This window comes from Megascapheus bottae, chromosome 2 (genome assembly GCF_031878675.1).
Source record: "Megascapheus bottae isolate mThoBot1 chromosome 2, mThoBot2.hap1, whole genome shotgun sequence".
NCBI classification, from domain to species: Eukaryota; Metazoa; Chordata; class Mammalia; order Rodentia; family Geomyidae; genus Megascapheus; species Megascapheus bottae.
This window is the reverse complement of record NC_143510.1, coordinates 78,867,089-78,882,649: the sequence shown is the minus strand read 5'-3', so window position 1 is coordinate 78,882,649 and position 15,561 is coordinate 78,867,089. Positions and strand designations below refer to the sequence as shown.

Below are 15,561 nucleotides of genomic sequence, written 5' to 3'. Positions count from 1 at the left end.
ATTTGCATGCTTGTAGTACCTGTATGTTCCTTCCTAAGCCTATTCTTCCAAGAAACTTCCACACCCACAACTGTCTTCAAAATTGGTGGATGAACAGCACCCTAGCTTTACCAGTTATTTATCTAATTGACTTAGCACAATATACAAATCTACAATGAATTCACTTTATTTCCCATTGAAACTCTCCATCCATAGAGTGATTGAGACCTAATAGAAACTAAAAAGTATTTTATTTTTAAATTTTGTTTTTACTCAATTTTGTTTCATTTTTTTTGTGTCAGTACTGGCCTTGAACCCAGGACATTACCTTTTTCTTTCAAGACTAGTGCTCTCCCACTTGAGTCACAATTCCACTTCTAGCACTCTGGATGTTATTTCAAGATAGGTGTTCTACATACTTTCATGCCTGAAATCTGAGCCTCCCGAGAAGCTAGGATTACAGACATGAGACACTGGCTCTCAAACAAAGTATTTTAAATGAAAGCAAGTGAATAAAAGAATAAATGAGCTGCTATAAAGTACTGGAGTTGAAAACATGTGAATGAAAGAATAAATAAGCCAGAAGGTTGGCTCAGTGACCAAGTGCCTGCCTAGCAGCAGTAAGGACATGAGTTCAAGTCCTAGTGCTGTCAAAAACAAAGGTATAAAGTAATAAATGTGTTTAAGGACTAAAATCAAATGTCCTGATAACTTCACTCATAAAATGAACACATAAGTTATATGCATTAGAATACAGTTCTCCAGACCTATGTTGTACTTGGAAACTCTTCAGCTGAATTACTGCTGATTCAGAATCTGCAAGAGCCAGAAAGCAAATGTACTAAATTAAGAAAACAGAAATCAGGATACATAATTATTTTTGACTTCCTGCTGTTGCATTCATATATTTGCACCTCTTTTTTTTGTTGGTACTGGGGATCGAACTAGGACATTGCACTTGTTAGGCAAGTGCTTCACCACTGAGCTATATCCCAACTATCTGTACCTCTTTTTATAATGTCATTAATGCCATTATTAGAAACTCACCTTCATAAGATCATCAAATCACAATTACTGCCCCAAAGGCCATGTCTCTAACTATTAAGAGATGCATATGCCTTTGGAGATTCAGTTTTGACCACTTGAATTCCAGGGAATGTTCAAACCATAGTAAAGTGCCTAGGGAAAATGTCTAGTTTCTTCCTACTCTAGAGTGTGTAAAGGATTACTCACTACCACCAATCCAAAACCTCAAAGGAAGTTTCATTCTGACATAAAGTTGAAAGCCTCAGAATTTTCTGATTCAGATAATAAATTAAATATAAAGGAGAATGAGTAGAAACATTTAATTTTTTAAAGTCTGAATTATAAAAGAGACAGCCCCAAAGCATTAGATATACCATATGAATAACGGTGATCTCATTTATTTCTTATTAACATTCATGACAAAAATGGTCAGTTTGTTCTGATAAAATCCATGCAGCTCACTATACCTGTCTCCCCAGGGAATGTGCCTTTCAATTTCTTTGACACATAATTTTATTAGAAGTATCAGGAAATGTCAAGCTAACCATCATTCAGAAAAGGGACTGTCCAACACTCTCAGCAATGCCCAAACAAAAGCTCATGGGGGGTAAAGTTCACAGGAGAAAAACCTCATTCATCTTGACAGTAGGCTTCTCCCCAATGACAACTCAGCACCAGAAAGGCAGGAACATCAAAGTTTCTTCAGGAGCTGTCCCTAGGGCCAGGTTCATGTAGTAAAATAGGAGTAATTCTAAAATGCTTGTGCATTATTTGCATATATCTACCCGGTCTTTAAATTAAAAGTTCTATTATGACAACCCTTTTTCAAGCCATTTCACAAGTTTTAGTTGCTCATTTCTACTTCCTAAAATAAAAATCACTCATATCCTCTATAACATATAGGTATAAGGCACGTGAGAGTAAGAGAAAGAAGGCTAATGGCGTGTGTGTGTGTGTGTGTGTGTGTGTGTGTGTGTGTGTGTGTGTGTGTTTTCTGGGGGTGTTGTGGCTATCTTAGAGTTTGGAGAAAAAGAGTTCAATATTTAAAGTTCTTTCTTCAAACTTTAGTAGAGTGGAAGAGTACATTATTACAAGTAAGTTGAGCGCTAGTAGTTAATACCTATAATTCTAGATACTTAGGAGGCTAAGATCAGAGGACTATGGTTCAAAGCCAGCCCATCAAGAAAAATGTGTGACTCCAATTACCCACCAAAAGACTGGAAGTGGAACTGTGGCTCAAGTAGTACAGCACCCGCCTTGAGCAAAACACCTAAGGGGCAGTGCCCAGGCCCTGATATAGTCACACACACACACACACACACACACACACACACACACACACACACACACACACACACAAAAGATTTTATTAGCATTAACATCAATAGATTACTATTGTAACTTTAAAGATAGCTAAGAATGTCACAAAACTATATGCCAGTACAGTTCAATGTTTTTCTCAGTACCCATTCCCACTCCTAAAAGTTATACCCACATATTATCACTAACATACTTCAAAGCAAAATAAAAAACTAAAAATTCCTCCCAAAGCAATATGGTCTTGTAAAATCAGATTTAGATGTGACTAATTTCATAACAGCTCCCAGACACACATAAACCACCTATACCAAAAGTATATGAGGTTAGCTGGGCATGTCATGAGGTTTTTTTTTGTGAAGAGCAGGACAAGCTCTCAGAAGGGTTGGAAATGTCTTCAGAAAGGAGAAAAGGAGTCTGGCTTGGAGTGCTATGGCGTTTAGGTGGCCTCCAGTAAGAGAATCCACACATGGGCTACTAAACAACAGTTTAACTGGTTTTTCTTATTGGCTTGCCCCTAGTATAGGTAAAAGAAAGGAGTGGTGGAGCCTGAAGGCTATCTGCCACCAAACATCTGTTATAACCACACCATTTTATGAGCAATGCCACCACACTCCCCTCGCCTTGCCTTCTAAGAGCCTCTACAGCAATCACTATTTCTAGACATACTACATAACTGACTTACTTATTATTCTCATTTTCTTATCAGCCTGCTTATTACCTAGAGAAACAAACTTCATGAGGACAAGACTTTGGTCTTAATTATACACTGTATATGACCATCATGACACTCATCTATCCCAAGAGCTTAAAATAGCGCCTAGCATATTGTAAGTACTCAAAACTATTTTAGTGAGTTAAGAAGAAACATCTACTGTTAAGTGGATGATTAGTGAATGTGGCAGAAGACCTTATAATAAAGTGTTTAGCACAGCTTATATGAAAAATTCTTGCAAGTATAATTCAGTACTATTAATCATAAAATTCACTATAATAATATTTCTTGCTATTGACTGTTTATACATTCATGAGTATTTAGATAAAAGAACTATATACTATTTATTGGTGTATCCTCATGTTTATATCATAGGCAGGTAGTAAAAGAGATAATGAGAAAACAAAAAGATCAGAAAACAAGTTAAACAAAATAGAAGCCAATACTAATAGTTACAGCATATTTAAAAGATGTTACTTTTTTAAAAATACAGTCTCCTTGTCATATTTTTATATTATGCTTTAGAATTCTCTCAAGGTTTTATTTGCAAGAAGCAATAAGGGATTTAGTTCAGGTCGTTTTTAAAGCAAATTAATTAAAACTCAAATATTGTTAATTTGTTCACTCTGTATATGACATTAAACATCCTAGTTAGGTGCTTTAATAAAGCTTATTTCTTTGCTGAGAACTAGTTTTAGTGTAATGATGTAAGAAAACTCCTCTGGAAAATAGAAAAGCAAGTATGCCCAAATGGTTCTGGAAATTTTGAAAACTTACATAAAATTTTAGTCTATTCAAGTATATTTAGGGAATTAGGAAAAGCAATTTCCCCACAAGCAGAGAGAGAGAGAGACAGAGAGACAGAGATAGAAAGAGAGACAGAGACAGGCAGACAGAGACACAGAGAGACAGAGACAGAGACAGAGAGCAAACTTGTCTTTCCTGGTGAGGATAACCATCTAACTGAACACCTTGTGTGCAAGAGCAGACGCACCTGTATGCTGCCCGGTGTCTCTGCAGGGAAATCTCTGCCAGCTGAAGTCTGGACTCTACTATAATCTCCAACTCACCAGCAGAACATTGAGTGAAGCTTTTGTAAACTGTATGCTCCATCTCAGACACAAGGAAGTTCAGCCTGTCTTCAGCCTCTGTCAGTAGAATTGCCTAAAGAAAGGACATCTCATGATTACATCAACTTAGAAATACTGTCTCATTCTTATTAGATATTTTTCATGGACTGAAAATCAACAGCAAATTCAAGATTAAAAAGCAAATCCGTACCTAATAGAGAAGAGAGCTCAATAAACAAGAAAAAGACAACAGAAAATGAGAAAGTAACAGCAAGCAAATGCACAGACAATAGTTATCCTTTATTAAGTTAGCCAGTACTCATTATTCACAGTAGTTGAGTAAAATGCTTAAAGGTTGACATAAACTCTGATTAGTGAATACTAAACCACAGTTCCTAGTAGAGCCTCTGGACACATTTTCAACAATTGAGCAATACCCTACACCTTGTTTAATGTGTATTCATATTTAAGGACTTATTTAATGTATAATGTTGATTTTTTTTTAACCCTGAACTCACATCCACTATAAATGTAACTGAGGTATGAATAACACTTAGTAACAAAGGAGTTTTTCTTCTGTAAGGCTCAGTGCAACTTCCTTGTTCTGATACCCCTAGACAGCACATCAAAATGGAGGCTCTTTTAAATAGTAAAATCATCAACAAAATAAGAACAAGAAAACATAGTACAGTTTGAAATCACAAATGTTGAAGTCCAAAAAATTTTTGAGCATCTGCATGACACTCAAAATGTTTTAGATAATTGAGTCAGGCATGGTAGTGTGTACTTGGAATCCCAGCTACGTATAAGGCAGAAGCAGGAGCATTGCCAAACTCAGCAAAGTCAGACAGTTTCCAAAACCAAAATCTAACAAAAAGAATTAAAGACATAGCTCAAGTGGTAGAGTGCTTGCCTCTCCTATGTGAGTTGCTGAGTTTAAAAGTCCCAGTATATGGTTATTTTGTCGTTGTCGTCGGTCAAGGGCCGCGGCAAGGGCAAAGGAGGCATCCTCTCTGTGGACGGGGCGACCATGGCCCCACAGCGGCCGAGGAGAGAAATCCCTTGCTAACTCCCTTACAGGGTTTGCTAAGTATTCTCACCCTGCTCAGATGCACATTGGCTTCCAGGGTCTCCATCAGTTCTGTGCTCAATACAGCAGGGCACCAGGACCCCACAATGAGTTTCTCCAGTCACATGAGTCTGTTCTTTCTGCAAAGTCCCCAAGTTTACTACCAAGTCTAGCTTCAAGATCCAGGTTTCTGAAGTGTACCAGTGCTTTTGTTGACTGTCTCATGATCAGAGTCTGGCCTCAAGTTGCAGTCCCCAGTCTGCCTCAGACTCCCAATATGCTGGAATTAAAGGTCAGTTGTGGGACTTGACCACTTCACCTCAAGGCTATTGCCCTAACACTTGACCTACAGCATCATTTCCAGTTTTCTGGTGGTGAATTGGAGATTAGAGTCTCTGGACTCTTGTGCCTGGGTTGGCTTTGAACCACAATCCTCAGATTTCATCTTCCTAAGTAACTATGGGCATGAGCTACCAGTGTCCAGCTATAAATCATTTTTAATTGCAATTTAATTGAGGGGTTACAGCTATATTAGCCACATATGAGGTTCATTTCTTTCTTGTGTTTTACAAATCATTTCTTATCCAAAGGAATCTATCAGTTTCCTTTCCAAGGCTTTCTTTACTAACTTCTCTTACTGGTTTTCATCACAACTGGCTGAGTGGAGCTGGGTCTCATTTCTTCTATTACTTTTCTTGATGAAGATGTTTCCTTTTAGCTGGGCGTGGCGGCTCACAGCTATAATGCTAGCTACTCTGGAGGCTGAGACCTGAGGATCAATGTTTAGTGCCAGGCACTAAACTCCTTGAGACTCTTATCTCCAATTAACTACTAGAAAACCAGAAGTGGGACTGTGGCTCCAGGACCAAGGTCTGAGCTGAAGAACTCAGGGACAGCATTCAGGCCCTGACCAAAAAAAAAAAAAAAAAAGATGTTTCTTTTTAACAAATGACACACTTGCAATTAACAATTAACTTTTGACACAAGATGTACAATTACAAGGCTGGGAGTTTGGCCTAGTGGTACATTGCTGGCCTCGCATGCATAAAGTCCTGGGTTTCATTACTGGTACCACATACATAGAAAAAAACAAGTAGCACTGTGGCTCAAGTGGCAGAGCACTAGCCTTGAGCAAAATAAAGTCTAAGGACTGTGCACAGGCCCTGATTTTAAGCCCCAGAACTGGGGGGAAAACAAAAGGTTTACAATTGCAGGAATATAAATTTCAGGAAATATAGGTAAACCAGAATAGTTTTTGTTTAGGGCTTTTTTTAATAAATGAAAATCAGCCATAGTTTTTTCTTCAATTTCAATGGCTAAATAGTAAAAGACATTTGCCCACTCTATGCTAGAACCACTTGGTCAATGCTAAATAATCAGGCAATACTAGATAAATAAGTCAAAACTCAATGACAAATGCTGGTGAGGTTGTGGAGAAAGAAGAACTCTACTGCACTGCTGATGAGAATGTAAGGTAGTTCAGTCACTCTAGAAGGCAAGTTTAGAGGTTTCTTTTCTTTTTTGCTAGTTGTGGGGTTTGAACTCAAGGCCTGAGCATTGTTCTTGAACTGTTCTCAAGGCTAGAGCTCTACCACTTGAGCATAGCACTACTTCCAGCTTTTTCTTTTATGTATGTGGTACCGAGGAATTGAACTCAGGTCTTTGTGCCTGCTAGGCATGCACTCTACCACTAGGCCAAGCTCCTGGCCTAGAGGTTTCTTAAAAACATGAAAATAAGCCTCTCAGGCACAAAAGAGCCTATATTTCTAACCTTTAGAAAAACCATAAATGGGACTTGGTTCAAGGGTAGGGTGGTAGCCTTGAGCTGAAGAGCTCAGGGACAGCAGCACCCAGACTGGATTTAAGCCCCATGACCCACACACAAAAAAAATAGACCCTCCCTACAGTCCTGCCATACCACACCTGGGCATCTATCCTGAGCATCATAACTCTGATTATGATGAGGACACCTGCTCAACCATGTTCATCTTTGCACTATTCACAATAGTTAAGTGATACAAACAACCTAGATACCCTACAAACAGACAACATGCATTGCCAACAGACAAAATGCATTCTATATTGCCAACAGACAAAATAATGGAATTTGCTGGGAAGTGGGTGAAACTAGAGTGAATCATGTTGCGTAAGTCAAGACCAAAGGAACAAAAGGCACATGGTATTCCTTAATGTGTGGATATTAAATCCAAACAGTACAAGAGCCATACTCAATATTAGGGTACCCATGGTTATGGACATGGTCCTGGAGATATAACTACATAGACATAAAATTATATGATGGGATATATACTCTATAGATATAATGTTTTATTCTATAAATTAATATGTGCCTATGATATACAAACCCTCAGCTTCATTTTAATTATGTTTCAAAATCTATGGGTCAGTGATTATATATAGAAATTCCCTTCATGAATAACTTTGTTAAACATAACATTTGAAATATGATGCAAAAATCAATGTTAATAAATTCTTTAATAAAAAAGTTCCATAAAAATCAATGTTAATAAAAATTTTTAAAAGAAAAAAAGTCCCAGTATAGAGGGACAGGGAGTTTCAGTTACTGATGCATTTCAAATTTTGGGTTATCAGAGGAAGGAGATATGATTACTAGGGTTTGAACTCAAGAACTTGAGCTTACAAGTCTAGTGCTCTATCATTTGAGCCATACTCCTATCCTATTTGAATTAGGGCTGCTTGATTGGTAAAGTCTATAAAACTTTAAACTCTGAAACTCTTCTGTTATCAAGCTTTTCTGATAAGGAATACCTTTAACATATATGAAATAAATGAAGTATAAAAAGGTACACTTGCTGAAAGTATGAGGACTAAAACTTTGCTTGGCAATGTGTTCTCTGGGCATGTTATTCTATGCTGTGAGCATGTCCAGGAATGATTTTAAAAAAGGCTATAACTATTCATGATGAAGTTATAAATAAATTCCAGAAGATACACAAATTAGCTAACAGAATCCATGAACAATGATGAAATATTGCCTTTCAAGTTAAATCACAGATACCCAACTGATGATGTCAGTAACTGGTAGCAAGTAACAACTTGACATAACAGAAGGTAAAAAGATTAGCTAATCTTTCAAACAGGCCTCTAAAACTTGTTCATGCAGAGTGAAGATCACATAAATATTACAACAATTTACATAATGGTTAGGAGCATATATTTTAAAAAAAGAAACAGGTCTTGTTCTCAGTATTTTATTACTTTGTAGAAGCTCAAACATATACTTAAGCATCACTTTTCTCATGATTAAGCATAGCATAATTCAAAAATTATTAATACCTATATCATCAAGCTGTGCAAATTAAGTAAAGTATGCAATCTACCTATCAAATAGTAAGCAAGGAATAAATGGGAATTGCTGCTACTGATGCTGTAATCACTATGATTAAGAAATGAGAGAGAGGACACCAAACAGTAAGTCTTAACTGCAACAGCACCTTTTGCAGGTTGCAAAGATAAAACCTGATGCCCCTGGGCACCCACTTTTCTTGTGGGTGAGATACTTAAACTTAGGTAGATTCATGCTTTATGCAAGAAACTCAATTTGGTCTCCAAAGATCAAACCCTACATTGAAAATAGGCCTTCCCAGAGCCTAGTAGTGTGCATTTTGGTAACTGATTGACTACAATTTGAATTTTTTTTCAGACTTACCTTAAGTGTGTTTAGAGTGACTTCCTCTTTAACTTTTATAAATTGATAGGGAGAAGTTCCATTATCCTTAGGTAATGAATCTGCTGGAAAGACCAATGATATCTATGGTATATAATGTGTATAATATAAAGCTAAGAATATGTAAGAAGAGAGAGACAGACTTACAAGAGATGAAGAGAACTAGAGAGAGAAACAAAGATAATACAATATACCAAAATTAATAAGCTAGTCGTTTATTAAGGGAAAAAGTTAAAAGTACGAAGAAGGCAAGAGGGAACTTGCCACAAATCTGAAAATAAATATCTTGTATGGCTGTAGGAGGAGATAAGTGACATGATGAAATCTATCACCATTGAACTTCAGATTTGTAGAAGAAATAATGGTCCCTAATATAGACTCTTAAGCAATACAGTAGGGAAAGAGGAGAACCCTAGTGACAGAGCTTCTAGCCAAGCAAAAAAAAAAAACAAAAAAACAAAAAAACAAAATCTTGGTAGGATCCCCAGAAACAATAGAGAATTCTACAAAAATAAACCATTTAAACTTTAGACTCTATTACAGATCTATAGTAACAAAAACAGCTTGGTACTGGCACAAGAACAGGCCTGAAGACCAATGGAGTAGAACTGAGGACCCAGATATTAACCCACAGACCTATAGCCAACTAATCTTTGATAAGGGAGCCAAAAAATAGAATGGAAGAAAGGCAGCCTCTTCAACAAGGGATACTGGCAGAATTGGTTAAAACCTGCAGAAAATTAAAGTTGGATCCTTCTATGTGACCCTGCACCAGGATTAACTCCAAAAGGATCAAAGACCATGAGGTAAACCTAAGCAGATACCCTGAAAACTTTACAAGATGGAATAGGAGATACACTAGGCCTTTTGGCACAGGCCGAAACTTTCTTAATAAAGATCCAGAAACAACAAATTGAAGTTTGGACAAGTGGGACTGCATTAAAATGCAGAGCTTCTGTATAGCAAAGGACATAGCTAGCAAGTTAAAGAGAAAACCCACAGAGTGGGAGAAGATCTTCACTAACCATACAACACATATCTAAAATATAACTACAGCCAAAAAAAATTGAATCTCTCCAAAACAAATCTCCAAAGAAACAACCATCCCATTAAAAGATGGGCCAAAGACTTAAAGAGAGTCTTCTTTGAAGAAGAAATAAGAATGGCCTATAGACCATGAAGAAATGCTCAACATCTCTGGTCATAAAAGAAATGCAAATCAAAACAACTCTGAAATTCCACCTCACTCCAGTTATAATGGCCACAATCAAGAAATATAATAACAACAGATGCTGGTGGGGATGTGGCCAGGAGGGATCACTACTACACTGTTGTTGGGAGTGCAAACTCGTTTAACCACTATGGAAAACAGTATGGAGGTTCCTCAAAAGACTAAACATAGAGCTCCCCTATAACCCAGCAATTCCATTACTTGGCATTTACCCAATCGTCCAGAAACAAGGACATACTAAAGCCACTAGCACAACGGTGTTCACTATAGCACTATTTACCATAGCAAAGATATGGAACCAACCCAGATGCCCCTCAATAGATCAATAAAATGTGGTATTTATACACAATGGAATTTTATGCTGCCACCAGAAAGAATGACATTGCCCCATTTGTAAAGAAATGGAAAGACTTGGAGAATATCATATTAAGTAAAGTAAGCCAGACCCAAAGGAACATAGGTTCAATGTTTCCCTCATTTGTAATAATTAGTAAACACTTAGGACTCTCCTAGCAGAGGATTACAATAACACAAAACCTAAGTATATAAGGCCATATAGAATTAGGCTAAATGAAAGTATACCCAGGATATGGAAACAAGAGACAGCACCCAGGCCAGAGTTCAAGCCCCATAACCCACCCACCTCCCCTTGCCCCGCAAAAAAGTCTACTTCTAAAAGTGATCAATGATCTCAACAAAGATTCAAACAAACAAATGTGAATGCCAGCAACATTGGTGAGGAAGTCATTTAGAAAACAGATTTTTAGGGCAGAAAAAAGAAAATGTTGGAAATGAAAAATTTGATCTTTCAAACATGGTGGAAAGTTTCAGTGATAGACAAGATACAGTTGGGAAAAGAAGAACTGAAGGAAGGTGAGGAATTTTATACAGCCATGAGTACTTCCATTAAAAAATTAGAACGATCTCACAAAACAATCTAATGAGCATCTCAAGGTCTCAGAAAAATAAAACAAGAATAATACAAGATCAAAATCAGTAGATGATAAGAAACAACAAAGATCAGAACAAATATTAATGAAAAAATAATTGAAAAAATAATGAAGCAGAGTTGATTTTTGAAAAGACAAAAAAACCTTAGCCAAACTAATCTAAAAAGAAAAATATAACGATAAATAAATTAAAGAAAGATAATAACACAATAGGTTACCAGTGAAATGCACAAGCTTATGCTAAAATAGAGTATCCAGAAATAAATCTATACTTCAATCAGTTGTTTCTCCATAAAGATACCAAAGACAAGCTGGAGGAGAAAAAAGCCTCTTTAACAAGAAGTTCTGGGAAAACTAGCTATTCATTTATAGAAGACTGAAACTAGATCCCTAACTTGATCTCTAACTAGATCCCTAGATATTTATCTTGTACCTAAATCAATTCAAGGGGACAGAAATCCTAATATAATACCTGAAACCATAAAACTACTAGCAATATACAGAGGAAACACATGAAGAGACAAGAATATTCAACAGTAATAGCAAAAACTGACAAATGGAATTATTTCAAATTGTTTCTCCAAATCAAAAGAAATAAGTACAGAGTGAAGGAATAGCCTACATGATGGAATAAAAATATTTGCTAGATATTCTTCTGACAGGAAATGATAACCAATTTTATAGTTTAGAAAATACCTCAAAAAAAATAAAGCTATCTCTTCTAATCAATAAGTGGGCCAATGAATTTAACAGTTCCTAAAAGAAGAAATAAATGGCTATTAGGTACATAAAAATTTTTTCAATACCCTTAGCCACATAGAAAATGTAATTAAAGCTACCCTGAGATTCGATCTCATTCCAGTCAATATGATATTCAACAAGAAAACAAGTAACAACAAGTGCTGGAAAGAAACTTTTATCCACTATTGCTGGGAATGCAAAACAGTACAGCCATTACAGAAATCAGGTTCTTTAAAATACAGTAAAACCAGAACTCTCATATGATCTTGCTATAACACTGCTCAAAAGAATCAAAGTCAATATAGAATACAGTAACTGCATACATGTTCATCATGGCACTATTCAAACAAGCATTGCCTATTTTCTCTCATAGGCAGAGTCTCAACTATTTTTTAAAAGACAAAAGTAGAAAGAGAAACATTTGGGGAAGAAAAGAGTATCAGGAGTAGAACATGGATAAAAGAAGATGCTAGGGTATGGATATGATCAATGTATATTTTATACATGTAAAAAAGTATCATAATGAAACCCATAATTATGCACTCCATTAAGTTGTGAATTTACAATATATCAATTTTTAAAAGACCTTAGATACAAACAACAATATAAATGAAACAAATACCTTTTGGATTTGGGGTATTTGGTTTGTTCTTCTCTGCAGGAATACTACGACATAATTGTTTTAATGAAAAATCAGGGATACAATTTATTGTTGCAGCTAAACTTATAAAAAAGTATGCCTTAACGAAATAAAATTTATTTAAGAGATGTTGTTGGCCCAGAATCATAAGAGTCATAGGCTGTCCTTTGTTCATTAATTCATCAAGTGCCTAGAAATAAAAAAGGAAAATAAAGCAAATCAGTAAAATAATTTTTAGATACTATTAGCTCCATTCCCCTTTTGTATTCCTCATTTGGTGCCACATTAAGGAATTCAAGTCCTATAATGGCAAGTGTTTCTAGAGAGATGTAGAATGTAGAATCACCTCAGATCCTCAACTAGAAAAAAAAAAGAAAAGAAAAGCTCCTAACTAGATCTGGACCATATAAGTGGTCCTATTTTAAATACTTGACCAAAATCTCAGCCCTTCATGGTAATCATCCTGTATTTTCCCATTTTATCCACTCTACTCTAGACAGTCATTTCCTAGCCTTCACTCCTTTAAATATGAAACCTTCCTTCTTTCTCTTCCTCTCAGCTAACAACTTTTTTTCTCTACTTAATCAAAAAAGCTGAAACAGTCAATAAAGCAAAACATTGTATATTCCAATATTCCATCTACTTCACCTCCCCTCAGCATCTATCAGCCCCCATTTCCACCTTCCTTTCTGCTGCTCAAAGATGTCATGCAGCCTAGGCCATCAGTTCTGCCCCACAGCCCAGTTGTTCTCTCTTCTATCACAAATGTTTTCTTCTTTTTCTTTCAATCCATAGTCATTCTACCAGCACTCTGTCAATATTCTAATTTCCATTGTGTTTTTCTTTTCCTAGTGTTGGAAATAGCCTGAATATACAAGACAAACACTGGCACTAAACTGTATCCCCAGCATGTTGTTTGCTTTTAAATCTAGTCACAATTCCTACATTTAAACCCTTTGTCAAAGTCATCAATGTTCTCCACTGGGAAAAATCCAATGTTCAATTCTGTGCCTTCATATACTGCTACCCTTAGAGTAACAACTTCGCACGCAAATTAAACTGTCACATACCAGCAACTATAGAAGTCATCGGGAGTATAGGTATGTTAAATGTGGAAAAAGTAAAGCTGAATGCACAGTAAATGATTATACTCTATGCATCATTTTTGTACTATTGATTCCCTTTCCTTCGGAAGATGCTTCCCTTCTTTGGCTTTCAGGCCACTATACTTCCTTGGCGTCTTCACTGTCTTACTGGTCATTTTTTCCCATGATCTTTGCAGGCTCTTTCTCTTCTATATTTCTTAAAGCTGGAATGTCCTAGGACCCTATCCTCTATTTCTTCTCACCCTCTGTTTAAGAGGAACATCCTTAGGCTTTCCTTTTCATTTCCTCCAAAGGCCAGAAAAATCACAAGGCTTTCACATTAGCTCCAGTCTCTTTTCTGACTCAATTTCCGTTTTATGTCAAACTCAATGTTTCCAAAACTATACTACTACTACTACCACTACTACACACACACACACACACACACACACACACACATACACACACACTATAAATTCCATGACAGCTAGAAAATTGTGTATAATGTTGATCTACTGGAATGTTTGATTGATGGGCAAGAGAACTTTACCAGGTGCACAGTGGATTTAACAGATTAACTAAAGTGATATCATTAAGATATAAGTAGATCAGAACATACTTTCACACAGGCTCCCCTTGGTTCTCCAACTTTTGAGGGTAAAAGTCTAAATTACAATGTTCCTGCAAGATCCTCCTCAGTTTGACCTCTGACCTCTCTTCCTTCTGTTCTCCCACCTTTCATACAAGTCTATAGATATCACTCACTACTACTAGGTAATTCTGCTTCAGATCCTTGCTCTTTCTACATTATTCTTTGTGTGTGTGTGTGTGTGTGTGTGTGTGTGTGTGTGTGTGTGTCTGTGTGTCTGTGTGTGTCTGTGTGTCTGTGTGTCTGTGTTTCTGTGTTGGTTGTGGGACTTGAACTCTGGGCCTGGGCGTTGTCTCTGAGCTCTTCAGCTCAAGGCTACCACCCTACCCCTAAAGCCACAGAACCACTTCCAGTTTTCTAGTGACTAACTGGAGATAAGAGTCTCAGTGTCCAGGCTGGCTCTGAATAATGATCCTCAGATCTCAGCCTCCTGAGAAGCTAGGACTACAAATATGAGCCTGGCTACATTATTCTTTCTCTATATAGATATTTATCTCTATAGGAAGAACTTGATTATCACATTTAAAATTATAATCCCTACCTTAGTCCTAGGCTCCTAGTCTGCTTCACACAGGCCTGGGCTTATTTTCTTCTGTATCATTGTTTTTCTCTTCATATACTATATATTTTACTTCTTATAAGGTTTACTTGGCTGGGCGTTTGGCCTAGTGGTACAGTGCTTGCCTAGCATGCACGCAGACCCAGGTTCGATTCCTCAGTACCACATACATAGAAAAGAAGCCAGAAGTGGTGCTGAGGCTCAAGGGGTAGAGCTCCAGCCTTGAGAAAGTTCAAGGACAGTGCTCAAGCCCTGAGCTCAAGCCCAGGACTGGCAAAAAAAAGAAGATTTACTCATATTTAATGTTAATTACTAGTCTTATCCACTAAAATATAATATCCACGTGGACTTACAGTTTATCTGTAGTATAGATTGACTGATGAGTTTAATTATTAAGCATCAGTACAATACTTTACATACACAGGTCTTCATAGTTTCTGAATTTACATCAAAAGTTAATACTGAGACTGTGTATTCTACAATGAGGGAAACTTTTCACCTTAGGTAAATTTTTTAAATGTGCTGTTTGAATTTAAAGCAATGGCGGCAGGGCTGCGACCTGTGACTTGCTTCTTCTTTCCTCCTGTAAAGGTTCTGAATCAGTGCACATCTCAGAGCCAGGTGTGGAAGAGCCACTGGCCTGATATGCTGTCCCACAACCCACACTGGGAACATAGCTGGCTCATCCTATCCAGAGAAGAAACTGCAGACTGAATGAGAAGGATCAGAGAGGACAGTCTCCTTTTCCTCTACAGCAAACACTGATTTAATAAGTCTTGACAATTACACACAAACACTTGAGGATCAAAGGAAGATTAATT

General features: G+C 36.9%; 1 protein-coding gene across 4 annotated transcripts in view; it reads right to left on the bottom strand.

Moving 5' to 3' along the window:
* The window catches only part of Cfap54 (cilia and flagella associated protein 54), a 270,425-nt gene that overhangs the window by 73,414 nt on the left and 181,450 nt on the right, over positions 1-15,561 (bottom strand). For 3 of the 4 annotated variants that reach the window (XM_090328446.1, XM_090328444.1, XM_090328447.1), the window contains 3 exons: positions 12,430-12,637; positions 8,868-8,950; positions 4,032-4,201 (listed from right to left, as the gene is read on the bottom strand). In XM_090328446.1, the coding sequence (XP_090184572.1) occupies positions 4,032-4,201; positions 8,868-8,950; positions 12,430-12,637 (461 nt within the window). The remainder of the gene's footprint in view (positions 1-4,031; positions 4,202-8,867; positions 8,951-12,429; positions 12,638-15,561) is intronic. The other variant, XM_090328445.1, reaches the window with a different exon arrangement.